General features: G+C 42.1%; 4 protein-coding genes across 7 annotated transcripts; 3 read left to right on the forward strand and 1 right to left on the reverse strand.

The window, feature by feature from the left end:
• The first annotated feature begins 116 nt into the window (after positions 1-116).
• On the forward strand, positions 117-3,870 carry LOC119016756 (apolipoprotein A-IV-like). Of its 2 annotated transcripts, none has more exons than XM_037092981.1 (4): positions 117-2,580; positions 2,698-2,750; positions 2,832-2,985; positions 3,099-3,870. In XM_037092981.1, exons 2-4 carry the CDS (start codon positions 2,711-2,713, stop codon positions 3,676-3,678), a joined length of 774 nt encoding a protein of 257 aa, XP_036948876.1. In that variant the 5' UTR covers positions 117-2,580; positions 2,698-2,710; the 3' UTR covers positions 3,679-3,870. The 2 variants fall into 2 exon arrangements, with proteins under 2 accessions (XP_036948876.1, XP_036948877.1); XM_037092982.1 differs by having other exon boundaries at positions 2,835-2,985.
• Positions 3,871-5,587: 1,717 nt separating this feature from the next.
• On the forward strand, positions 5,588-8,916 carry apoea (apolipoprotein Ea). Its single transcript, XM_037092980.1, has 5 exons — positions 5,588-5,656; positions 5,859-5,922; positions 6,742-6,889; positions 7,468-7,755; positions 8,454-8,916. Exons 2-5 carry the CDS (start codon positions 5,880-5,882, stop codon positions 8,752-8,754), a joined length of 780 nt encoding a protein of 259 aa, XP_036948875.1. The 5' UTR covers positions 5,588-5,656; positions 5,859-5,879; the 3' UTR covers positions 8,755-8,916.
• Positions 8,917-10,294: 1,378 nt separating this feature from the next.
• Positions 10,295-17,603, forward strand: msto1 (misato mitochondrial distribution and morphology regulator 1). Of its 2 annotated transcripts, none has more exons than XM_037092954.1 (14): positions 10,295-10,500; positions 11,503-11,632; positions 11,800-11,869; positions 12,159-12,234; positions 12,503-12,563; positions 12,655-12,805; positions 13,240-13,354; positions 13,525-13,659; positions 13,769-13,921; positions 14,256-14,387; positions 14,481-14,665; positions 15,547-15,651; positions 15,747-15,859; positions 16,135-17,603. In XM_037092954.1, the coding sequence occupies exons 1-14, from the start codon at positions 10,417-10,419 to the stop codon at positions 16,392-16,394; spliced, it is 1,770 nt and encodes a 589-aa protein (XP_036948849.1). In that variant the 5' UTR covers positions 10,295-10,416; the 3' UTR covers positions 16,395-17,603. The 2 variants fall into 2 exon arrangements, with proteins under 2 accessions (XP_036948849.1, XP_036948848.1); XM_037092953.1 differs by having other exon boundaries at positions 10,296-10,500; positions 12,652-12,805.
• A 150-nt stretch (positions 17,604-17,753) lies between these two features.
• On the reverse strand, positions 17,754-24,023 carry srsf4 (serine and arginine rich splicing factor 4). 2 transcript variants are annotated; one of them, XM_037092966.1, is made up of 6 exons: positions 23,821-24,023; positions 22,290-22,477; positions 20,328-20,434; positions 19,811-20,025; positions 19,544-19,621; positions 17,754-18,668 (listed from the first exon to the last, which is right to left on the reverse strand). In XM_037092966.1, exons 1-6 carry the CDS (start codon positions 23,925-23,927, stop codon positions 18,179-18,181), a joined length of 1,185 nt encoding a protein of 394 aa, XP_036948861.1. In that variant the 5' UTR covers positions 23,928-24,023; the 3' UTR covers positions 17,754-18,178. The 2 variants fall into 2 exon arrangements, with proteins under 2 accessions (XP_036948861.1, XP_036948862.1); XM_037092967.1 differs by lacking the exons at positions 22,290-22,477; positions 23,821-24,023 and adding an exon at positions 20,862-22,272.
• Between the last annotated feature and the right edge of the window lie 1,000 nt (positions 24,024-25,023).

Raw genomic sequence — 25,023 nt, forward strand, 5'->3', positions numbered from 1 at the left:
TCCACGTCATGATTTAAGTGTCATCGACTATTTCATCTTGTGATAAGTCCTGTATTTCTCTGCCACCTGGCTTGGGTTGAGTATCAATTTATACCCTGAAAACAAAGTCCGGCGCAGCAGCAGCTACATCTTCCATCTTAAAGTAGAAAATCAGCCGAAATGTTCACTTAAAGGTTCCTAAATTATTTTTGGAGCCCTGACACATGATCAATAACAGGACATTGTCACGCCATTGGGGAACGTCTGTAATCCTAGTTTTTGCAATGTGTCTCCCACCGTCGGCACTGATCGGCCTTTTGTTAGCAAGTAGTCGTTAATCACCCCGATGATCACCCGGCTGATCAGATGAGCAGAATCAGCGCACAAGAAGGGAAAACTGAAATAGAAAGATTAAAGCTTCTCGAGCCTGTTGCTGTAGCATCTGTGATTTCACCCCTATTTGTAACAGACATATTCTTGATCGGTGGCTATAATAGCGAGAATGGTGTGAAAGTGACAGACAAACAGTTTTATCCTCACAACAGTTTGTATGTCCAGGAATCTCGAGGCTTCAAGTTTCCCCTTTTGAATGACAAATAGAAGAAAGACACCAGATGAAATCATGAAAGAAAATGTGTATTATTAACACAATATCAATATTTCACTTTTTAATATCACAATTATTGTGAATATCACAACATAACCACACCCCTTGTTCAAACTGTAATAAAGTGCTGTAGGAGTTCTTGAAGCTCAGAAGCTCAAAATTACAGTGCTGCACCTACGATCCTGTGACAAAACTGACATTTTAAATGAGAACAGTGATTTTGGGGGGGTTGTTGAGAAAACAGGAAACAATAAAAAGTTTATTTGAAGGCTGAAAGTCGACAGAGCACTGAGGGAGGAAGGCAAAATTAATATTATTCTGTCTAAAACCATCTTCTCTTATGTCCGCGTGGCAACGTGGCTCTCTAACATCTTCCCTCTTCACTCAAATAACAGACATATTTCTTGTTTCCCAGAGCAGGAAATCTTTAGCTTCTCCAGGTCTCCTCACATAACAAGTCTTTGTGTGCGTCACATGAAAACACCTGTATGTTTATCAGCAGTTTGTCCTGAGAGGAACACTCTGTCCTATCAGTCGCTGCGTAAGGAAACGCAACATTCCTCCGTGGAGATAATGTGCAGGCCAGATGGCACGGCTCGATCAAAGTCCTGCTCACATCTCTCTGACCTATAAACGCCCGACGACACCAATCAGTCGACACAAAGCTGAGAGCGTTCGAGTGAATCGGTGTGTTGACTCTGTGATTCCTCAGTGTTTGTGCTGTATGACACAACAGAGAGAAACAGTCACAGTAACATTATCTTATCTGCTGCCGTTTCTTCGAGTGTCGAAGTTTCTGTGTCACCCAACTCATCACTGTGTTTACACTTGTTGCATAACAATGTCTCAAGTCTCCTGAGTGTTTCACATGAATCTTAATTTGATTTGTTTCGACACATAAAGTGTGTTTATTCTCAAGGGTTTATACAGTCAGACATGACGCAGAAGTTTTGTTTGTTTTGTTTTTTTTGTTAACTTGTGAGTAATTCCTTTTTTAATTGTTCAGTTCAGGGTCAGTTTATTTCTGATCAACCAACGAAGGAAATTCTTAATTGTATGTGCTATAATGTCATTTTTATCATCAGTCTGTCATTCCACCGCTTTGCATTGAAATTTTGTTGACATTGGCGAAGGCTGGCGTTGCTGTTTCTCTCAAGATGAATTTCAGCAACTTTCTGATCCAAGCGCACTCATCAGGTGTCCTGTAACTTTATTTCCTGTCAAAATGTCTGCAGAGCTTTTGACTTTCCCATCAGCCTCAGCTTCATTTTGAGCTTTGTGGTAATAAGCATCTGTTAGCATGCTAACCTAGGAAACTAAAACTGATGAAGGAAAACACTACACCTGCTTAACATCAGCATGATGTTAGTTATGTTGATATTAATGTATAAAAACCTTTAAAATAAGTTCTCAATGTGTCTTTATTGCACATCAGGGCTAACAGGATTAGCATGAAGCGGTCTTAGCCCGAGGCTAAGTTAGCGTTTACACTGGGACAATGCCCCGGCTAAGAAAATATGAGAAGCACAATAATGTGCTGAGTAACCGAAGATTCAGATTCCTCAGTTTTCACTTGGACATGGAGGTATAAAGTCTTATCAATGCGTCACACATCTAGAATTTTTGTTTTTTGGCTTTAAAAGGTCTTAAAAGTGACACTTACCGACATGAGGCTGCATCAGTAACTAAACTAAAACTGATATTTCTTGAGCTAAACTCTTGCTCTGAAAGCTCAGTGTGAATGATGACATGTTGTGATAATATATAATGTGTGTGAGGTCACCAGACAGTGATGATGTCATCTCTTACGTACCACTGTGAGCCCTGTTGTGATGTGGAAGCAGCCGTGACAGCACGGCACTCAGAGTTTGGACTTTACTCCCGAGAATTCCTCTATACGACTCGGCCGCTTATATATACCGAGCCTGAGCTGTGCAGGACACACACTGTGTTCTCAACAGCTCGCCGACTGGACAGGAAGCTCATCCACACAGGTAGGACAGCAGCAGGAGGAGGAGGAGGAGGAGGAGGAGGAGGAGGAGGTCATTATTCATGGGAGATAAATATGAAAAGTATCCACAGAGAGATAATTCTGCATGTTTCAATTTCAGCTACACGTCAGTCATGAAGGTCCTTGTGGTGCTCGCTCTCGCTGTTTTCACTGGTGAGAAAAGTTAAATAAGTTTTGTTGAAGTCTAGATGTGAATTAAGAGTATAACCTGTCTTTAAATCTCTGTTCTTTCAGCAGGTTGCAATGCCAACATCGTGTGGCGAAACCAGCCCAGGCAGCAGGTCGACATGGTGAAAGATGCTTTCTGGGACTACGTCGCCAAGGCAACCACGACCGCCGAGGACTCCCTGAAGCAGATCAGAGAGTCGCAGCTGGGCAAGGAAGTCAAGTAAGACCCCCGGAATGATGAAGACCACTTACTTAAAGGACAAGTCCATCCTTTCAAAACCAAAACAGACTTCTTCATGACTAATTGACATCATTGTTTCTGTGTCTCTGCAGCTCCCTCATCTCTGAGAGCACCGACGCCGTCAACAAGCTCACCGACGTTCTCCGCAATCAGGTGGCTCCTCTGACCCAGGACCTCATGTCCAAGTTTACCCAGGAGGCCGAGCAGCTGAAGACCCGCGTGGAGAAAGATCTGACCGCCATGGGAGCCCGCCTGCAGCCCTACACCGAGGAGCTGGTGGCTGACCTCCAGAGGAAGGTGGAGGGGCTGAAGAGGGACGCCGTCCCTTACGCCAACGCCATGGACGCCGAGGCCCTGAGGACCGTCCTGCTGCAGAAGAGCCAGGAGCTGAAGGTGCAGATGGATGAGAACGTGAACAGGCTGCAGGCCCAGATGGTCCCCTACAGCGAGGAGATAAAGGAGAAGATGGAGCAGAGCATGGAGGAGTTCAGGAGGAGCATGATCCCTCTGGCCCAGAGCTTCGAGACCCAGCTGACCCAGAAAACCCAGGAGATCCAGCAGAGCCTGGCGCCGCTGGGAGAGGAGCTGAAGGCCAAGCTGGACGCCGACGCCCAAAACATGAAGAGGCAGCTGACCGGTCTGTGGAGGTCCTTCGCCAAACTGATCCAGTAAAACGGACTCGGTCAGGGTGGCGTTTATGGGACAGATAGAAAGTGAAATACCTCATCGTGTGTGTTTTTATGTTGAAAGATGCTCTGAAAGGAAACCTTCTGAACACTGTCAGTATTTCCTCCACTGTGTTACTGTTTACTACTGTAAGCTTTCATCTGTAAAACAGCAATAAATTAAATTAAATTAAACGTACTTTGGGTCATCATGTTTCTCTGGCTGGATTGATCTCTGTGCAGTGTTAAGACCGGACTCACTGACCGAGCGGTGGAGATAACAGAGAGGTGACGGCTGATAAAAGTGTCACGTAATGAAGGTGCAGTGTCAGGACGGAGCGCTGCGCCAAGATTCAAGATTACATTTACTGCAGTCATTATTGTTTTGTTTGTGTGTGTTTGCATACGTGATGACACAAAATGCTGCTCCTCCCAGAACGTAGCGGTGCGACAGAAGAAAGAGACACTGAATGTGCAAAATGGAAACACAGGTAACCTTAAAAACAGAAGAATTAGCAGTGAAGCTGCTGTACACATTCAAAGCGCAGCAGACATCTCCCTCTCTGGTGTCTCCATTTAAAAAGAAAACATAAAAGTGCCTTATTGTGAAGAGAAGCTGCCCTCTTTTTCACTGGCAGTAACTATAAAATAATGTCAGTCAGTTCTCTGAATGGACAAAACACCAAATTCAGAAAGAAGTCTTATAGAAGCAAAGAGTTGTGGCAGAAATTCCCCCTAAATCCAGAGTGAACGTCAGAGAGGAAAAACACCAACACCACCAAGAACAACTTTGTTATCAGACCAACATGTTTTGGATTTGCTGAACAAAATATCAAATCCAAACATTTGAGACATTGAGAAGTAAAAGCAAAAACACACGAAGCTGACGACAACCTTGTTGCTTAAATCCAGTGGTTAACAACTTTCGTCTGGGCTTGTGACCTTTCAAAATAAAGCAATATTTACTTGCGACCCCTTTCACTTGGCGCATTTTCTTACCTTAGATTATTTTAGAGGCCTGAAGAAATAACATTTGTGAATATATTTTTCCTGCTTTTATATCATCTATATCAATTATTGCACAACCCAACCTACCTCAATTCTACTTTGCACCTCATGTAAATACTGCAAATGTCTTATTTAGTTTATTTTATCTATTTCATTCTATCTGACTTGTTTTGTGTCCATGTACAACTACTTCAGGTGCCTTCAGTTGTCAAATAAAGTTTTTTGAATTGAATTGAATCATCTCACTCAGCATTTTTGTTTTGGGTCCTTACACCCATGTGAAGAGCCAAAACAAAACATTTAACGTCTGCACATTAATAAGCCTGAAAAGACTTAAAATCTGAGCATTTCTGATGCTTTCAGTCAATCATGTCTATTGATATTAATGCCATCAGTGAGGACAAAAGTTCATGTCCACACATACGTACGATAAAGTTATTTGTCTATGACCCATCTGTGCAGAATGCAGTTAATTGAAAAGATTGCCATCTTATAAAGAGCTGTATAAATGCAGGCGGCGGTTGTTAAAGCAGATATGAACCAGATCAGCTGGACTATGAAACCATACCAGAGTCACCTTTGGCTTCTCTGCTGTCGTGCAATCTGCAGGGTTGAGTTTCTGTCGCACAAGAACAGAGTAAAAAAAATCAGAAATTTTCCTGATTAGAGTCACATGAGTTTACAGAAGACAGAATCCCATTTAACTAAACTGTTACTTCTTCTCACATCACAGCACCTCCATCCACTCAAACTCTGACCAGACGTTTGGGTGTTTTGCTCTCGGTGTGCGACGTGGAGCCAAATCAACACACACAGCAATAAAAGATGACAACAGCGCAGTTCAGGTGGGGAACTTCGGACACGGGTCAGCCATCCTCCTGACATTTATTGGATCGAATCAATGCCTGTTAGACTGTATAAATAGCGGGCGAGGAGCTCAGTCAGCCTCGCAGACGTCACAGATCAGGATCACTCAGGTGAGTCACAGCTTCTGTAGAACTTTTATTTGAACTAATTGAGTGAGTTGAAAAAAATACAGTTGTATTTTTTGAGAAATTCTTCTGTCAAGGACACCAACATATCGACGATTCAGATCTGACTCAAACAGAAAGTCTTCATTAATGTTAAATGAGTGAAATGTTCGGCTGATTTCGACCAATTTATTCTTTTATATTCCAGGTTTCCTTCTTCCTGCTCATCATGAAGGTCTTCGCAGTAATCTTTGTGCTGGCTGCCCTCTCAGGTGAGTCCAGAACTCATTCCTCCTCTTTCAATCTTTCTTTTTATAAATAATCCTGTTTTTTTGCACAGAAACGTTGCATCAACGGCGCTGTTTTGCCTTTTCAGAGAGTAGGAGTGGTCATAATAGAATAAATTCAAAGTAATTGAATCAAGAAAAATAAAGTTAAGTATAGACATTAAACAAAAATGAGTAAAACAATAATAAAACATGATAAGTGCAGGCTTCATGGAGCATGTTCGGTCTAACAGGAGACAAAGTGACCCAGAAAAATTACTATTTTAACTGTTTTTTTTCCATTCTAGCATTTAGCATAAACAGAGGTATGGATGAGGGGAGATTATATACTTATAAAGCAGTGACTAGAAAAAGGCAGCAAAGAAAGAAAGAAAGAAAGAAAGAAAGCGCTTAACTTTTAGGGCTTTTATTTTGAAATACAGGTTACCCTAGGACAACTTATATTCTCAGACTAACAATAGTAATAATAAAGATAACAGTGATGATATAAAAGAGGAAACAAAAAGAGCTTCATGTCAACCAGATGCTGAATAACAGCTCGATGCTCGATGGTTCCTGAAGTTACTTAAAGATCTGAGTCTGTCGTCCTGGTTCGATCCCTCAACACAGAAATCCTGTTCTTCAGTCCTCAGCCTGTCAAAATACAGTCACAGATTTTTATGAGGTGGCTGAAAAGAAATCATTAAACGTAATTACAGCCATTGATAATTACACTCTGTGTTTTTATCTCTAATCCAGAGTCTAAACTGCCTCCATCTGTGTTCAGATGTGAATATTTGACATTTGTGTCTGTGTCCCCTCCAGGCTGCCACGCCAGAAGCCTCCTGTCTCCAGACAAGACGCCCTGGGAGGCCACGGTCGACAAGTTCAACGATTACTTCACTGATCTGAACACGAGGGCCGACGAGGTGGTGAGCGGCATCAGGAGCTCCCAGATCAGCAGAGAGCTGGAGTGAGTTCAGTTATCCACGTCGTAAATCAGTGATACCTGATAACTGACTGAACATTTGCTTGACCTATGACCTCTGTGTGGACGTTTTATACACTTTATGTGCTATAAATTCACAATCACGCTTTGATACACTCACTGATCCCATATCTGACACTGCACTGACACACTTCCTGGACACTTTGATCAAGACCAGGCAGCTTTTTATCTGGGTCTTTGTGTTCTTGTCAGACTGATTCAAGTATGCTGGAACGATGAAAACGCTTCGACACGACACTGTTAGATGTTACACAACACACATTCTGCCTTCAGCTGAGTGTGAGGAGGTTGATCAGCATGTGTCGGTGAGGTGAGACCTGCACAGGGCTGCTGACTGAGGCCTGCTGAGACTCAGGTCCACTCTTTAGATGTCACGCTTGGACTTTTATTGACACTATTGAATCTTTACTCAACCGTAGATTAGACATGGAGGTGCTCAGTACAAACAGAGCTACAGATGAATGTAGTGAATTTAGTGAAGCCTCGTCTTTACATTTGATTAAATGAAGTCCTTGAGCGTATCCGTCTCGTTGCCCCACCAGCACCCTGATCCAGGACAGCATGTCCGAGCTCTCCATGTACAAAGACGACGTGCAGACCAAGCTGGCCCCGTACGCTCAGGAGGCCGGGGAGCGTCTGGCCACGGACCTGCAGAGGCTGGCCAACAAGCTCCGCGACCACATGATGGAGGCCCGGGAGCAGATGGACAAGTACGGCCAGGAGCTCCAGACCATGATGGAGCAGAACGCCGACGACGTCAGGACCAGAGTCTCCGCCTACACCCGCAAGCTGAAGAAACGCCTCAACAAGGACACGCAGGAGATCAAGAGGTGAGTGAGCCGGAGCAGCGAGGCGTCGCTGCAGGCTGAAGGGAAACTCTGCAACTCCAGTAAGAGACAGTTTGATTTCACTTTTAAACTGACTTTGTCACAACTCTGTAATGTTTTATGTAGATTTATTGGCTCTCTTGAGGGAATTTGATTAGAAAAATGTCTTTTCATTTCTGTGGTACTTTAAACTAACCATTGTTGTACTTTATTGTTGGTGATTCATAGACTGCATACAGTCAGAAAGCAGAATTAATAATGAGTGGATTATCCTGATGAAGTAGTTTAATTTGATCGTCAACCATTTTGATAATTAGTTAATTGTTTGAGTTCTTGTTTTTTTGTCAGTTTACTTTGGTTTATATATTTTTTAAGTGAATATCTCTGACTTTTTAAAAAATGTTTAATTACATAATATTCTACGTAACATCAGTCGATTATTATCAATAATAATACACAAATAATGTCATATAGACATTCAAATCCTATTGTTGCAGTGAGAAAGTACATTTTGCAGACAACTTTTATTCTAATTGTACTTTATTCTACTGAAGTTTGATGTTTGAACGTAGTATTTTGCACTAACACTGCATATACTCATTATATAATATCACTTTCTTTACACCAGACTTTGTGCTGAAGTGTTAAATCTGATATTTTTGTCTCCTCACTCAGTTCAAACTTTTCTGTCTCTCCCTCAGACAAGTTGCTGACTACATGGAAGAGTTCCAGTCCCGCACCTCAGACAACATGGAGGAAATGAAGACCCGTCTCGACCCTTACTTCGCTCAGGTGCGCGACAACGCCCAGGCAAAGATCAGCACCCTGAACGACCTGCTGAGGTCTCAGGTGGAGACCATGAAGGAGAAGATCCAGACCACCGCCGAGGACATCAAGGAGCGCATCGAGACAACCGCTGGAGACATGAAGTCCACCATGGAGGGCAAGATGGAGGAGCTGAACGAGTGGTTCAAGCCTTTCGTCTCCATGTTCACAGTGTAATCTGGACTTTCTGTTTATCCTCCACTCTCTGTATCAGTAACACCTTAACAGATTTGAGAGACTCAAAGGGGGAAAGTCTCTGTTCCATCCCAAATGTCCACCATCAGTCTAAATGTGTCTCTGTCACTGAAGGCAACCTTCAATAAAAACAAGCTGCTCACATGTGTGTAGAAAATCACTGACCATCAATAATCTGCACAAACGTGTTCAATAACCAAAGTCCTCCTGCTGAAGTGTCCTCAGTTGTTTTAACCGTGTACAAATATTGAAACTAGAATATTTCTTTACAAAGAATCCCAGAAATGATTTAATTAAGCTCAACAATTCATAATTTAAAAAAGCATTTTGGAGAACAGCAACAGGTTTTTTGTGTTATTCTTTCAGAAAATCCATGACGTGAACTGGGAGGGCGAAGGTGAGCTGGCATCTTCAGTCAGATGAGTGAATGAACAAAATAACACCAGAGGAAAATCATGACAGACTAAATGTGTCCTCTCAGCCGTGCGAGTCGCTGTCTTTGCACAAAGGGAAAGCCACAGAATATGTTTCAGCTGTTGACAGATGAAAGGTGGAAAAGTTACAGGCAGGTTGTGATCAGGAGTCGCCAAGCAGCCTGCTGAGATGTAACCCATGTCTAACCTGATCTAAGATCTGTTTTAAAGCTCAGAAACTTTTAGTCTGGACATTGTAATCAGACATTGTGAAAGCTGCTACATTCACGCTCTCATTGTTATACAGTGTATTACAGTGATTTTTAGAAAACGGAGCTACCACAGTGAATTTTTGTTTCTCTTGTGAGGTGGGTGACCTGAGCATGAAGTCAGCTCCAAATCCTCAAGGACAGTACATGATATTTGTGTAGGTTATTGCTTTCACTACATAGATTTTGATATGAAACATCTGTATTTACTGGCTTTGCAAAAAATAAGAAGGTAAAAGAAAACAGAGATATCATCAATCACATGTTTTAGTGACTTCAGTTGTGCTTTCTGTGTAAAACTGTACAATAACCCACATTAATAAATCTAGAGTTAGTTATTTTTTTGTTAACTTAATAGTCAATTCACTGTTAACAAACAATCAAACTTTGTATTACAGAATTGTAGCGGTTTTGTAGGCCACTTAGTTATGTTTATAGATGACTACACAGTATCCATTAATAACTTATTAGTTGCAACTTTACAATAAACAGTTTGCTGACGGTGAACTAACTCTTTACCAAAGTAAACATGTATTATTGATAGTCATAATTGAATATTGCCATTGAATTTCAATTCTACTAACATTTTTTTTATAATATGAATAACAGCAACATTGTCAGGTGTAATGATGTAATAACGATTTTTTAAATAATAACTTTTACTTTTTATTTATATGTATATTTGATCATTATTCAGTATTTTTTTATTATAGAAACTTAGACTAGCTCACAGACGCCGCACGTGAAGCTACGGCACGGTGAAACCACACTATCGCGCCGACGTCATTAGCGTATCCAATCACATGTCTCCGTGCATCTCTTCTGGCCAATCACAGACGCTGTTTGTTATGAGGCACCGCATCGTTAGATTGTCGCTGTTCAGTGTTGTCATTTCTAAACATGTCCATCATGTGTAAAGCAGAGAGTTTTATATCTTGTCCTGATTGTTGAGTTCCGTCACGATGAGTAACCCTTGTAGAGAAGTCGTCACTCTTCAGCTGGGACATTATTCGAACTTTGTCGGGACTCACTGGTGGAATTTGCAGGTGAGGAACTCTGTGGCGGCTAACGCGAAGCTAGCTAGCGTTAGCTCTGCATGTGTTGTCAAACTCCAGAGAGAACTCTGTGTACCAGAGGGATGGCTAATGCTAGCAGCACCGTGAATGTGCACTTTATGGTCATTTTATGAGGCTGAGGAGGACATGCGAGAAAATTAAGCTGGCGAACAGGAGGTACAACTAAGCTAGTACCGTCAGCAACCAGGCTTTATGATGCTAAAGATGCTAACTTTGTAGTGTCAGGTTAGCTGTCTATTGTACATCAGATTAACACATTTTTGGTAAGATTCTTCAGTAGAAGACGCAGATTAATCACTTCACTGCATAACTTTAAATACATTTAGTATATGTAATTTGTTTAAATGATGGAGATGTTGATACTGATTGTGTTAATATACATTCCGTCTCCTGTAAAGGTAGCTGTTGTTGTTTATTGTGTAATCCACATACAGTAGTGTGCCCAGCCCACATGGACATATAAGACATTACAGTTACAGTAGCAATGGTGAAACATTAGTCAGAAAACAACATGACTTAGTTTATGTAAGATCATATAAGAGCTATGTGTCCTGTCCAAAGCTCTACTAATATCTGGCATCCCCTCTGAAACTATTTAGACCTTGAATTTTGGGGCTAATTGTCTTTTTAGAAAGAAGTAGCAGAGATGCAGATGCAGATTTGATAAGTCTACCCTGGAGTTTTTACATGCCAGTTAACTGAATATAAACTGTACACTAGGGCTGCAAGTCATGATTATTTTCATAATCAACAATTACAGTTAAGATGCCATCTCTTTCTCGAGTCCAGAATGGTGTCGTCAGTTGTGTTTTTGCTTTTTAACCACAGTCCTCAACACAAAGTATTTTGATTTGTACAGAATCATCAGAAAGATGAGGAAAAGCAGCACATTTTCACATTTGTCAAGCCAAGACAAGAGACAGTCTGGATCTCACTCTGACTCCATTTTGGTATTTTTTTCTTTGTCTGCAGGATGCGTCTCTGTCATACGACCCAGAGACGCCTCCGGGCGACGTCCAGAGTGATGTCGTGTTTCGGGAAGGACAGACTCTGGGCGGACATGTCACCCACACACCTCGCCTTATTGCCATGGATCTCAAAGGTAACCTCTCCAGCACGTGTTTATTGATGTTGAAGCAGCTGTTTGTGCAGTAGTTTAATTACTTTATCAGGTTCTGTTTTGTTATTTATATTCCTTAAATGTATACACATTAGTTTTATTCAGTAACTTGGCAATGCACCTGCTCTCTGCCTGTCGCTCTGTAACAGGAAGTCTTCGGACTCTGCGGCAGGAGGGAAGTCTGTATGACCCTGGCAAAGACACCTCTGCTGTCACATGGTAAATAAGAGTCTCTGGATCTGAATTAGTGTGTTTACATATTGTAGGACCCAACAGATTCTGTCCTTTTTCATAGCTGCAGTGTATCGGTGGTAGATTATCACAACATCAGACATTTTTCTGTGAAACACCATTGTTGACTTGACATCTTCTGTTATACAGTTGTTTCTAGCATTTAAAAAAATACTATTCAAAAAGACCATTCCTAACTGTGCTCATTTAATGTTTGAGAAAGTTTTCGGGCTGATCGTGGCGTTTTATTTATGTTAAACTGTGCTCCGTCTGACAGGGAGGGAAACCTCATGATGCACAAGGAAAGTCCGCCTGCAAAGAACCCCTTTCTTGAAGATTTGGACACGTTGGATGTGAGTGTTTGTGGTGGAGACGGGACAAAGCAGCTTCATGAATCGTAATATCACGATATTTTCTCGACACTGATGCAGGATGTAAACTACAGCACGAAACACAAAAGAGTTGTCAGTGAAATCTGTATACTCCTCTGTATATTTGTATCTTTTATTCATTTCTTCTGACATTGTTTCAGTGTTGGTGACACATATTTTTGTTCTGTCCTGTTAGTTCTGTCTTTGCAATTGGTGAGTGTCTTATTCACACAGCTGTTTTTGTCACCAGAGGGGGGAGATCTTGGGCCACGCAGATTTTTACATCAATTCCCAGCAGCCTCAGTGCTCAGGTAAGAATAACGTAAAGAATCCATCTTTAATGATAAGATTTTTTGGCGTTTTTCATGTCTGTGACCCCTCTGAAAACACTCCCACCAGCAGGTGCCGTGAGTGTGGACACTGTGAACAGCCAGCTGGACCGAATCCAGAAGGGCTACAGGCTGGAGGGCAGTGTGAGGGTGTGGTCCGACTTCCTCAGGATCCACCTGCACCCTCGCACCATCTCTGTCATCCACCAGTATAACCACGACGGGTAAGAAGGAAACTCCCCACACTTTGCTGTAGAAAATTAAACCAGGTTAGAGGCAGAAAAATTATGTTTGAGATGCTGCAGTAGGGGAATTCACCACCTTGCTATACTGAATATATAGAGAGAGTTGTATTCTAATGAATTTTATATTTTAGCACAAGTATGCAAAGACAGTTGAGTACCTGCTTTTGTCCAGTAGATGTCAGCATTGTTGTAGATTTCTCTCTGTGAGCTGAATTTTAAATGTTTTACTTGTGACTGCACCATAAATAGTAATGTCTTACTTTTTACGTCTGGTTAGAAAAGATGATGTTAGATCATTACTTGTGGCATAAGAGGACTTTTCCCTCTATGCAAACATGTTTAAAAGATGGACCTTCTTGTTTTACATTAAGGTGGGTTGAGTAAGCTTTAATATTTCATGTGTGGTTGTCCAGGGAGGCTCAGCGTCTGGAGGCTTTTGGCCAGGGAGAGGCTCTCCTGCAGGGGTCGGTGCTCGAGGAGCTGGAGGACAAACTCCACTTCTTCGTGGAGGAGTGTGATTACCTTCAGGTCAGTCATTGTTTTTGGATTACTGTGCACATTCCCTGGTGAATACTTTGTATGTCTCTGCACAAAAACGCGCAGCTCTGTCGTTTAATTAACAGACATATATGCAAACATTAAATACATGTTGTTCCTTTCGTTATCGCTCCTCTCTCTGCCTCGTCTTTTCCTCTCAGGGTTTCCAAGTTTTCTGTGACCTGGCTGATGGCTTTGCAGGCCTGGGGTCGGAGGTCACAGAGATGCTGCAGGACTCTTACGGCGGGAGAGGCATCCTGACGTGGGGGTTAGCACCTGTCAGCCACCCAAATTCAGTGAGTCACAAACTTAACTCATCATCTCTGTGGCCATTTTATCCGTTACTGTTGTATAAAAGCTGATGTTTGTTAAATGGCGCTGATGGCACTGTTTGTTTTCAACCAGACTCCAATGAAAGACATCTACCACCAGTTAAACTGCACATTAGGGACCATCCAGTTGGCCAATAACAGCTCCTTCTTCTGCCCGTTGACCCTGCGTGGAGGATTCGGCCGACGACCCTCCTCACCCACAACCTTCCCCTACCTCACCTGTGATGTGAGCTTTGATTCTCTGCTCATTACTGTATAACTATTGTTAAACTTTTCAAAGATATGTTGAATTGATTATGTGGTGATCAGCAACTTGGATCAAATTTTACTTTTCAAAACCTGTTCAGTGGCTTATTTATGGTACTCTCATTGACTTAAATTAAAACACTAATTAAAGAGACAGGAGGATGATAATTTAAAAAGAAGGAAAACAGTTCTTGAGTTTATATATGATTAAGGACTTTTTAAGACTCACTCAGATGTGGTTTTTTGTGTGTACATGTTTTAATGTAAGTAAAATTGAAAAGTGATGGACTGTCGCTGTCTCTCCTGTGTGTCAGCCCTCACTGTGGTACCACTCCAGCTCCGTCCTGGCTCTGGCCCTCGACGCCCTCACGTTGCCTTACAGGCTGAGGAACAACAGCGTCCCCATGTGGCAGGTGGCGGACACACTGGCCGTGTCTGGCAGAAAGGTGACGCCGTGACTCTGTTTCCTTCAGCCGTGCACTCGTCTCTTTAACGAAGCCTCTGATGGCCTGGTGACACGTTGCATTTAAAAATTCTAGGTGGTGGCTGCTTACGGCGCCCTCCCCTTTCCCATGATGCACGGCAGCTCCCTCCCCGACGCCCTGAGTGCCTGCGCAGATGTGTTGCCATGGAAACCGCTATCGGCCTGCTCCGAGGCCGAGGGCAGTCGGTGCTACGGCCAGTGGGCGACACTCAAAGGCTTTGAGGGCCAGAAACTTATCAGGTCAGCATAAATGGGTGAACCCTGCTTTAGTTACTTATTTTAAACATCAGATGTGTCTAAAACACTAAGCTTGTGTATTTTATAGTGACATAACTGTATTTATATATCATGAGCTCATAAGAGGTGTTCATACAACATCTATAATATTTTCAGTGATTTAAACGCATTTTTATTTATTATTTACATATTTAGTTATATAGTTTATATTTGTGTGTATAAACTGATGACATATCTTTTTACAAACTAGAATTGTTCTATAGCGATGTTCTGAGTCATCATCACTGAGGACATTACAACAGGCATTCATGTTAGATACTTTGTGGCTCTATACTTTGTTGGACGTAGCTGAGTTTGTGCTTAAAAAGCCAAACGTATTGCATGTAGATAACTACACTTTAAAGGCTGCTAAACAAAGACAAAGGTGAATGTATAGAATAGTTTACAAAACTGAACTTGGAGTCTGGTGTGTTTTTAATTTTTCATAAAAAAAAAGAAAAAAAAAAAAGGCACAACCACAAAAGGTTAAAAATAAACAAGTTGAGTTGCAACCCATGCGAAACAGAACAAACCGCCTCCTTCAGGGTGTAACCGCCAGCACACAGTTTCCTCTTTTTGTAGACAGAATTCAAACACTTAAACAGAAAGGAAGTGACCCCTCTGGTGACAAAGTCGGACCACTAGATGACTGTGCAGCGTGTACAACTTTGCACTTACTGAATCCATGAGAATTTAAGTATTTCATAAAGTCAATAGTTACACAAAGATAAAGTTGCAGTCCACATTTTAATGGATTATCAACGGTGCGAAAAATATCCTCCAGAACCACGCAGCCATTAAACATTCATCTTCAGTGCGTTGCTGACACACTTTTCCCTCCTCAGCTCTTTGGCTCCAGGGACTAAACCACCCACTCCTCTGCACAGCCTCCACAGCGGGGAAGACATCCTGGCAGCCTACATCAACTCTTTCTACCCTGCATCTCCTCTGTGAGTCCCCACACCGTCACAAATCATATCACTTGTTTATCTTGAGGGTAAATAACACATTCTTACATGTTCTCTCTCCATCTTCACTCCCTCAGCGCTCTACAGTTGGCGTCCACTCCCAGTAAGCTGACGCCACCTTTCCCTCAGATATTCAGCCGGTCCCTCGATGCTCAGGGCTTCCTGCAGAGCCAGCCTGCCCCGCCCGGCTGTAAGCACATTTCTACTTTCACCTAATCTTTTTGTCCACGTGTCTTTGTTGTAACTTGAAAAGGACAGTTCAAAATACATAGTTATCTTCTCAACTGTTGTGCTATATAGATTATTTTGGTGTGATTTTTGAAGATATTGGTCGTAGAGACGTCTGCTACGTCTACTAGTGCCAATTTCCATCAGTTAAAGTCAGAATTACGAGATCATAATTTTAGATGTTCCCTTTCACAACTACTCTCCTTCAACCTGTTTGTTCCTCCTCTATCTCCACAGCTCCGTCCCCTGTGGTCTCGTCTGTACCCGTCATGACGTCCCTCCAGTCGGGGCCCGCGCTCGGCCCGTGGCTCTCCGAGCTGCACCGTGGCGCCAGCGCTTTCGACATCCGCCGCTTGGCCCCCAGCTTCCTCTCCCAGGGCCCTGAAATGGCCGACTACAAGGAAACCCTCGAGCAGCTGCGCCTAATGGCCCGGTGTTACCGTGACGACAGCAGCGGGATGGTGCACTCCTCGTCAGAGGAAGATGACGATGACTGAGTCTGGCAGTCTCAGGTCCACGGGCTGGAGAGACTGATGGCTGCTGAGCTGGCATCTGCTTTGCTTACCAGCCTGCATGCACTCATACTGACACAGGGAGGAAGAGGAGCTGAGCCTCTGGTTGGTGAAGGACCAGCACTGAGTTACTGAAAACACAAAGAGGCGAACAGTTTCTGATTGAACTGCGCTGCAAGACGTGAGAATATTAAGTAAGAGATCCATGTGTAGAATTCATGAAGGTTGAAGGATGTAGCATCATATGACTGTGTGGACTGGGATTACTGTTCATGTGTAATTAATGTGTTTTATACTGAGTGTACAATATAAAATTACTGTATTTACATAAAGAGATGTACGTGTCACACTGGTTTGGACCGAAGTTCCTCTGACCATACATGGGACTTAAAGTTCTCATTATCATATTTCCAGAGCCCAAAACAACCAGCAGCTACATTAATATTTAAGAATCTGCCTCACACAGAATCTCATTCTTTACACAGATACAGCCAGCTAACTGCTGCTAACCACAGCTGCTGCTGTCTAGTTAGCCTTGTAGCTAGTGTCTCTGACATGGAGCTGGGAGTAGAATTATGAAAAAGGATGGGTTGATGCTAGCTGGTTAGCATGCTGACGTCAGAGATCTCTGAATCTGGTGATAATTAATCAATTTTAGATTGTATAAAGTTAAAATGTGTGTTGCTCATATTAAAAGAAGCTGAAGTCAGAGAACTTAAGTACTTGGAAAACTAATAAATTCTTGGCAGAAGGTTTCAGTTTGAGTCCTTTAATCAAGCTTCGACTATGGTCGGAAAATTATTTTTAGGATGATTTTTCAGGGACAAAGCCAACGTTACTGTGGATAATGCCATAAGAAAATCCCATGAAGACCAAAACAAACTGTCAGTGTGTTCTGCTTGTGGGATTTAGCCTTAAGCCCACTAATTAATTCTGAAGTAGTAAAACTTGAAATGTGTAAAAGAATTCATTTCATTTAAAAAAAAAACTCAATTTCTAAACAAGCTGGGCTTTGTAGTTTTATGAAAAATGGGACAGCTGTGGCCTGGAATGTGTAGAGAGATGTCCATTAATGATGGTGCTTCAGTTCAGTTCCAAAATTACTCAGATTGCTGGCTTTTCCTCAGTGTATATATGATTGTGACGTCTTTTGTGCTTTGAGTGGTTGGTAGATAAAATAATCCACTTATACAATACTTGTGTTTGAGGAATTTTATCAGAAGAAAATTGGTTCTAATGGTGTGTGCAAAACAAGTAATGCAAACAAATCAGTTATAATTTCAATAAGTCTTTGTAAATGGTCATGTGCTCTAAACAGTTAAAAAAAAAATCCAAAGACAAATGTAGAACACACTTTTTTTTCCTTTTTTTTTTAATTTGAAATAAAATGATACAAGGAATTTCACAAAAGGTGAGGTGATGTCAGAACATATTCCCACCTGGCAATTTGACAAAACAGTATGCTTCTACGTTTGATTAAAAAAAGGCTAAGACACTTACCATACCATCATTGAAACTTATAAAACTGAACCCTGTTATTTTACAAACACCTCCATACAAGACAGCGCTAATGAAAAAATAGGCAGAGTAAAAGTCAAATGAAATGGAGTAGCATGTGCATAAAGACGTCGAGTAGAGTGCCACGTATTCTACAGCTACTTATCAAAAAACAGGAGGCAGGGGTAGTGTTGTGGGGTTCGGGGAATGTAAATTGAGGGCCGAGGGAGACGGTGGGATTAGGGCTCATGACAAACAGTCCAAAATCTGAACTAAGAGCGGGAACGGGAGCGAGAACGAGACTGGGAGCGAGATTTGGAGCGGGACTCTGAGCGGGAGGCGGAGCGGGAGTGGGAGCGGGCTTTGGTGGGTGAGGGGGAACGGGACTTGGATTTGGACTTTGATTTAGACCTGGCTCTGGATTTGGATTCATCAGGAGAGCGGGAACGAGAGCGAGAGCCCCTCTCGGGCTCGCCTCCCTCGTCATCGCTCTTGGCCTGCTCGCGCCCCTTTGAGCCAGATTTCCTAGAGCGATCTTTCATTCCAGATCTAGAGCGAGACCTGGAGTTAGAGCGAGATCTGGACCTGGACTCATCCTTCTTGCCCTTCTTCCCGTCTTTCTTGATCTTTTTGCTCTTGGGGCTGCGACTCCTGCTGCGGTCCTTGTTCTTCGGAGCGCCGTTGCTGCGCTCTTCTTCATCCTTCTTGCCCTTTCCCTTATTCTTCTTGCTACGAGAACGGCTGCGGGAGCGGGATGCCGCTCTGTGGACAAATCAAATCAAGAAACTTAGTGTTGTTGATTCCGTGCTGTGCTTTATTTGAATAAACAAATGTCCATACACACACACACACACACACACAACTTGATATTTTGCTCCATCCCAATTAAAATACTTAACTCCCTGGGGTGTGAACCTAATTTACATTCACAGAATTTAGGGATCAGTAGTCTTACTCTTGTTTGAAACATTGGTACTGCAGAACTGTTGGGCTTTCTGGCAGTGAGCTGTGGCAGTGAACAATAATAATTGGGGGGGGACAGGATGGCCTGCAGGCAGTTTTAATATAAAAATCAGATTTTATGGCAAGTAAATCGACTATGACAGAGAGATCTGCCCACATCCACCTTGAAAAGGCTACATTTCTTTGGCCTGCTTGGATTAAAATAGTCTACAGCTATCAAATACATAGAGACAGAGGCTGTGGTGAAACATCAGCTGTAAATATTAGGCTACAACTTGTGGTCCATTGCTATGGGCTAGTTGCATACCAGTGCATGCACCTGTGTGTTGGCCTTGTAAATATCTATTCATAGAAATGTCATGTGCTCTCATCTTACAGAACACTGGTTATGAAGTGTCAATATCTCAGTGTGGATTTTAAATAGACTTCTGCTGAGAGGTGTAAATATGGTTGGCCATTGTTGTCACTAACTTGCAGAGGCTTTCTGGTAACCAAAATGCATATTTTTAGTCTCATGGTGCACATCTATAGCATCTTGTGCAGCTGCAGGGAACAAACTAATCCATAAATACAGCTGCTGCAAGTCAGTTTACTCTGAACGTTTACTGACATCTCATTTCACTGCAGAGGAGACAACATGTGTTTGGTTTAATATCCCTGTTTCAATAACTCACCTGGAGTGGGAGCGGCTGCGACTGCTGCTTTCGCTACGGCTGCGGCTCTTACGAGACCTGCGGCTCCTGGAGCGAGACCTGAGAGAAGGCAAACCAACAATCAGCAACAGTCATGCACAACATTTCAAGCAGTGCTTTTAAATCTGTGCACTGAAATACCATTCTGTGACGTGCAGATAAACCTCTGCATTCCATTCTTGCTATATTCATCAACAACATGAATCAGGAAGTCTTGTATATATACACAAACATGGTCATGTGTCTCACCTGGAACGGCTGCGACTGCGAGAATAAGAGCGCCTGCGTTTGGCTCCAGGGCGGTCCTCGATGAGCCGGATCTTTCTACCGTTCACCTCGGTTCCGTCGAGCTTCTCCAGAGCTCTCTTCATGTCAGAGTACAGCCTGAACTCAATCACCCCCTCATTCCTTCTGCCCTTGTGGGTGTCAGCGTAGGTCACCTCCCCTGCCTGCCTCATGTAGTCCTTTAGAGAAATGAAAACACATGTTGAAGATTGATGTACATTAAAAGATGAAAATGTTAACAAAAGCACTCGCATGAACTTGCAGAATCAGCTGTCACTTCCCTTTGTTTATGCTGGTTGAAAAAATTCAAAGTTTATTCCTGTGAACTGGGGCTGAATATCTGGTTTGACAGTTCCAGCGCATTGTACATGAGCCAGGCGGATGATGAATTACATGACACCACTTGGCTTTGACATTACTTCCTTAGCACTTAAAAAAAAATCTGTGACGTGTTATGAAAGAACAAAAACAAAATACATACCTTCAAATCCTGCCAGCTGCAACGGCTGGAAAGATTCTCAACAATGAGTCGATAATCTGTCCTTATCGGAGGACCATATCTGTCTCTTCCCCAGCGCCCATATCCACCTTTTAAGGTAACAAGGAAAGGACAGGAAAAATGAGGAACAAGACAAAAAAACAGAGATGGTGTATTTTTACTAAACTCCAAGCTACACACTAAAAAAAAAAAAAAAAGTCAATATTCAATTGGGAAAGGGAAACAAAGAAGGTGAAAAACAAAGGTGGAAAAAAAAGAAGATTTACATAAATCAAAAAATAAAACCCTAATTATTCATTTCTACAAGCTCAGATCTGTATTTAAACTCCTAAACACAACTGTAGCTTATTAAATTTTGGTAAAATGTCAATAGGCCTATTTTAAAGAAAAAAGAAAAAATCAAATTCAAAAAAATAACTGATCGAGGAAGTACTTACGGTGAACTAAAGCAAGTTTCTATGCTACCCTATCTAAAAACATTACACTGTTACAAAACATGTTCTTTTTTTCAGGCACCTATAAGAGCTGAACCCACATCTGTTCCTAACCCCATGGCATCCTCACCACCCGGCCTGGGCCTAATGGGAAAAGCGGTCTTCATTCACAATGGCTCCCTTTTTTGGTCTGCCCAGGGGCCCAGAATGGTCAAACCACACTCTTGGAAAGGGGGGACACCATGGCCAGCAATAGGGGCAGGCAGTCAGCAAAGGACTCTTTCAATTAAAACATTGAGGTTCTTTGTTAAATCTTTACCTTTAAATTGACAATCATTTTATATGAAATAAAAAAAACGAAATAAGACATCAATAGCTAACAAGATATTTAACAATCAAATACTTAGTTTACAGTATTCAAATTAAAACATTTATATCCTTTCCATCAGTAAGCCATTTCCCCATCACATGTAACTGCATTTTCAACCCATCTTATGGAAATCCAAGACACTTTATAAAGTCATTGGTGGCTCTGGTGCACACAAATTTAATCACACTATGTGCCGAGAAGGAAATATCCTCCTGCGCCTACTATTCAGTGTGTGAATAAACTGGTAAGTGCTGTAGCGCAACTGTCTGCTAGCTTAATTGCAAGACAATAAAAAAAACCACAACTGGAGTACTCAATCCAGAGAGAGAGACATGCCCATATGTTAAACAGGCCATTGAAAAACAGGAGTGCTCATTGAGACCAGAACAACAAGACCTGATGAAACTAAGATGGGTGGTTGTGGATGGGTGTGTGCGAATCAAGGACAATCAAAATTAAATGACAACAGCTAGTTTCACTGAAAGGTGTGAAAGTTAGAAGGATGGTGGATTCTGTTGGGATATCAAATGGAGATCAGTAGAACTGGCCAACACCGACCAGAGTAAAACATTACCTACTTTCTTCCTCATGAATTTTTAGCAATAACAAACCCTATTTGTAGTCTGGTTCAGAGACCTCTCTGTTGCTACCCAAATCCTTTTTATCACAGAAATTTAGCTGGTAATGATATATAAAAGCTAGGTGAATATATACAAAAAGGTTCCAATATTTCTAGGACCATTCAAACTTGTTCAAAAAAAAACAAACGTTCAACATGTTAGACATTTTTTTTCCAAACCCTTTACAAATACAAACATCAGAGAGGTCAATGTTCCATCACCCCCCCACCCCCCTTTTTTTTGGTTGCAATATTATAAGAAAAACAATCACCAGGCTCATGAAAAACAATCACCAGGCTCATGGTGTCATCTAGAGAAGAAAATGTTCAGTGTCAAGAGTGTCACCCCTACAATTTCTATCATTAACACTAGGATATAAATTGAATGCACATCAGCCACCAAGGACAAGCTTAAAGTTTTTGCCCCTTTGACATTAAGATCAACGGTTCCCTGTAATGAATGAAATCCCTCAATGACATCATTCACGTGACACTAACACAACACTCCGGTGCAGACTTACTTCTTCCTCCACCTCCTCCTCCGCCACCACCACCACCACCTCCTCCTCCTCCTCCTCCATAACCGCCATCACGTCTGGGTCCCTTGGTGTGCTCCACAATGACCCTTTCCCCACACAACTCCTTGCCGTTCAAGTCATACACAGCATCGTCTGCGTCTCGGGGGTCGTCAAATTCAACAAACCCATACCTTAGAGAATAGAAGAGAACAAGTGTTAATGCAGGGATACAAGTAAGGGGCTTGAATATGTTAATTGCATACAGCTCAGTGAAGGTCATCGACCTCAGTGGTTCTCAATGGTTTGCCAAGGGAAACTACTGAGCAGTGAGTCAAGTGCCGATGTGACCTGGGGTTTTGTTACAACTGGGCACTATTACTGCAATATAAACCTATCCAATAAACATTAAGAGTCTGGTCGCATTACTATCTGCTTTTCTATTTTTGTGGCTGTATTTATGTAATCACAGTAACTCAGTTAGGGATATTATGAAATGTGTGCTGTATCTGTAATGTTGTCAGATGGACAAAAAACATTCACAAAACACAGGGTAAAAATTCAGATCTGTGACAGAATAAACAAACATGTTTAAGACTTACACACCCTTTTGTCCCTCACCAATTGATTTTTTCTTTCTTTAAATTATTTCCTTGAATCATTTCATTAATAACTGCTTTCTAGGTAACATAGCACCAAGTGATTAGATAACATTGTACATAAGGACCATGTTGCACAGCTATGAATACAGGTGTGCCTGCAGCGTACCCTCATGTTACATTTCCTTAAAGGGGCTATCTTCGGCAGTGGACCCCCATTTCAGTGCTACAGACAAGTCAAGACAAGGTTTTAAGGACTCAGGCCGCAAGTTCTGAACTGGTGGTCGAAAAAAAACCCCTACACTGATTGCACTTGCAAATACATGCATCTTAAATGAACACATTTTAGCGACAAAAAGATTACTCGGTGAAAAAAATCAAATGAATTCTACACGTCGAATAATAAATAATAAAATGAGCTTCCGCATTATGTAAGTACTGAGGTAACTCTTCGTATGAATGCAGAAGCCAAACGGTATTTTGTTCCAACAGGAAGTAACGCATGTAACAGAAACTCAATTGTGCAACAAACGCGTGCATGTTCATTGTACAAAGTAGGTCCCGTCTGGCTAATGCTACACACGAGCCCGGACTTGAGCTTTTACAACTAGCTTACAGTTAGCCTGTGGTACAAACAGGCGCCCGTGACATTGCCACGTCGCTAGCTAATCCACCGTTGTCCGGATATCGCGCAAATCTCACTGAAGCTCACAATCAACCTTTGCTTTCGTACTTGATCACGCACGCTAACACGCTAGCAAAACTAAAACATCGATTCAGCTCACATTCTCGAAGGATTTTTGGGTAAAATTTTAACCGCACTGGCTAGCTAGATTAGCATTAGCAGGCCGCAGTCGCTGCAGCCGACAAGGCCGCTGCGGCCTGTGCATACATTAGCCTCGACGGCAGCGGACACAGACAGACAGCTTCATCTTTACCCGTTTTTCAGGTCGACTTCGAGTATCTTCCCGTAGCCTTTGAAGAACCTCTCCACGTCCTTTTCTCTGGCCCTGTAGCTCAGCCTACCGATGTACACCCTCGACATATTGTTAGCTTCAGTGTGCTAACAATGTGCGGGATCCGTCGAGCGGCACCACACAGGAGAGAGGAGGCGCGAGGCTGCGAGGATACATACACGCGCTCCTTCGATACAATAGGTCGCGGCTGGATGGGGGCGTGGCTTCTGGTGACGTAGTTCTGCTGGCCTGGGCTTAGTCTCTCAGGCAGCCCCATTGTATCCAGGCAAATTATCTGGGGTACTAAGAGGCCAAAAGTTACATTTGATTCCAACTAAACATATTGTGTTCCAAAATATTTGATAAAAGTGAGAGTAACTGGTATAGTACATACTTTTACTGAAGTAGGACTTGGGTAAAAGTCTTCGATAATAAATCATGACCTAAATGTCACCACCACTAAGCATCTCACTACATAATTTCCGTACACATTTTCTGTAAATTGATAAATCCGCTTGTTGTAAAATTAGAGTTAGAATAGTTTGTAACTGAAGTCGGCCTGTATTGACGGTATAGTGAGTAGATGAGTCTCTGTGCTTGCTGTGATGATGTTTAAGGCCCCCAACAGCTTCTGTAGACTCACTTAACTTGTTAGCAACCAGTGTTTTTAAGCCACACTTTGTAATTCAAATGTGGGACATTCAATGATTTATTTAATGTTGTAAAACAAAATGTGTGAACATCTTACATGGTAACCGCAGACATTATTCTAGACATTTAACCTGAAAACCAATCCAAGAAAGCCATTAGCTTTGAGACTGATTTCAGGGTTTTAGGGCTACAAACTACACCACTCTGTTCCTACATATTGCACCTTTAATTAATATTCTGCTGACTGACTCATTTATTTATTGACTAAGTTAACTGTCGAGGTCTATAGCCATATAAAACACTGCATAACAAAAAAAAAGAAGCTGGAACAGTGTTTGGCATTTATGTCTCTATCAGAAACCAAGATCAGTTTTTTCATTCCACGCTTTCTACTTCCTTTTCAAAACCTGGCACCTACAGTTCCCACAATGCAACTTAGCCACTGACTGACATCACTGGATGACATTTATCAGATCTGATGCAGTTTACTCTGGAGCAACAAAAACTTTGTACTGCTTTTTTCACATTTCCCAT

The sequence above is a fragment of the Acanthopagrus latus genome, chromosome 3 (assembly GCF_904848185.1).
Source record: "Acanthopagrus latus isolate v.2019 chromosome 3, fAcaLat1.1, whole genome shotgun sequence".
Taxonomy (NCBI): domain Eukaryota; kingdom Metazoa; phylum Chordata; class Actinopteri; order Spariformes; family Sparidae; genus Acanthopagrus; species Acanthopagrus latus.

Excerpts from the sequence above, each read along its gene's own strand:
- msto1 (XM_037092953.1), top strand. The coding sequence starts at position 10,417 with ATGAGTAACCCTTGTAGAGAAGTCGTCACTCTTCAGCTGGGACATTAT. Across the intron at positions 11,870-12,158 it reads GACACCTCTGCTGTCACATG|GGAGGGAAACCTCATGATGC; the intron begins GTAAATAAGAGT and ends TCCGTCTGACAG. Across the intron at positions 14,666-15,546 it reads GAGGGCCAGAAACTTATCAG|CTCTTTGGCTCCAGGGACTA; the intron begins GTCAGCATAAAT and ends TTCCCTCCTCAG.
- apoea (XM_037092980.1), top strand. The coding sequence starts at position 5,880 with ATGAAGGTCTTCGCAGTAATCTTTGTGCTGGCTGCCCTCTCAG. Across the intron at positions 6,890-7,467 it reads CAGATCAGCAGAGAGCTGGA|CACCCTGATCCAGGACAGCA; the intron begins GTGAGTTCAGTT and ends TTGCCCCACCAG. Across the intron at positions 7,756-8,453 it reads GACACGCAGGAGATCAAGAG|ACAAGTTGCTGACTACATGG; the intron begins GTGAGTGAGCCG and ends TCTCTCCCTCAG.
- srsf4 (XM_037092966.1), bottom strand. The coding sequence starts at position 23,927 with ATGTCGAGGGTGTACATCGGTAGGCTGAGCTACAGGGCCAGAGAAAAG. Across the intron at positions 20,435-22,289 it reads AGGAGGAGGTGGAGGAAGAA|GTGGATATGGGCGCTGGGGA; the intron begins GTAAGTCTGCAC and ends TTACCTTAAAAG. Across the intron at positions 20,026-20,327 it reads GCAGCTGGCAGGATTTGAAG|GACTACATGAGGCAGGCAGG; the intron begins GTATGTATTTTG and ends ATTTCTCTAAAG.
- LOC119016756 (XM_037092981.1), top strand. The coding sequence starts at position 2,711 with ATGAAGGTCCTTGTGGTGCTCGCTCTCGCTGTTTTCACTG. Across the intron at positions 2,751-2,831 it reads CGCTCTCGCTGTTTTCACTG|CAGGTTGCAATGCCAACATC; the intron begins GTGAGAAAAGTT and ends CTGTTCTTTCAG. Across the intron at positions 2,986-3,098 it reads CAGCTGGGCAAGGAAGTCAA|CTCCCTCATCTCTGAGAGCA; the intron begins GTAAGACCCCCG and ends GTGTCTCTGCAG.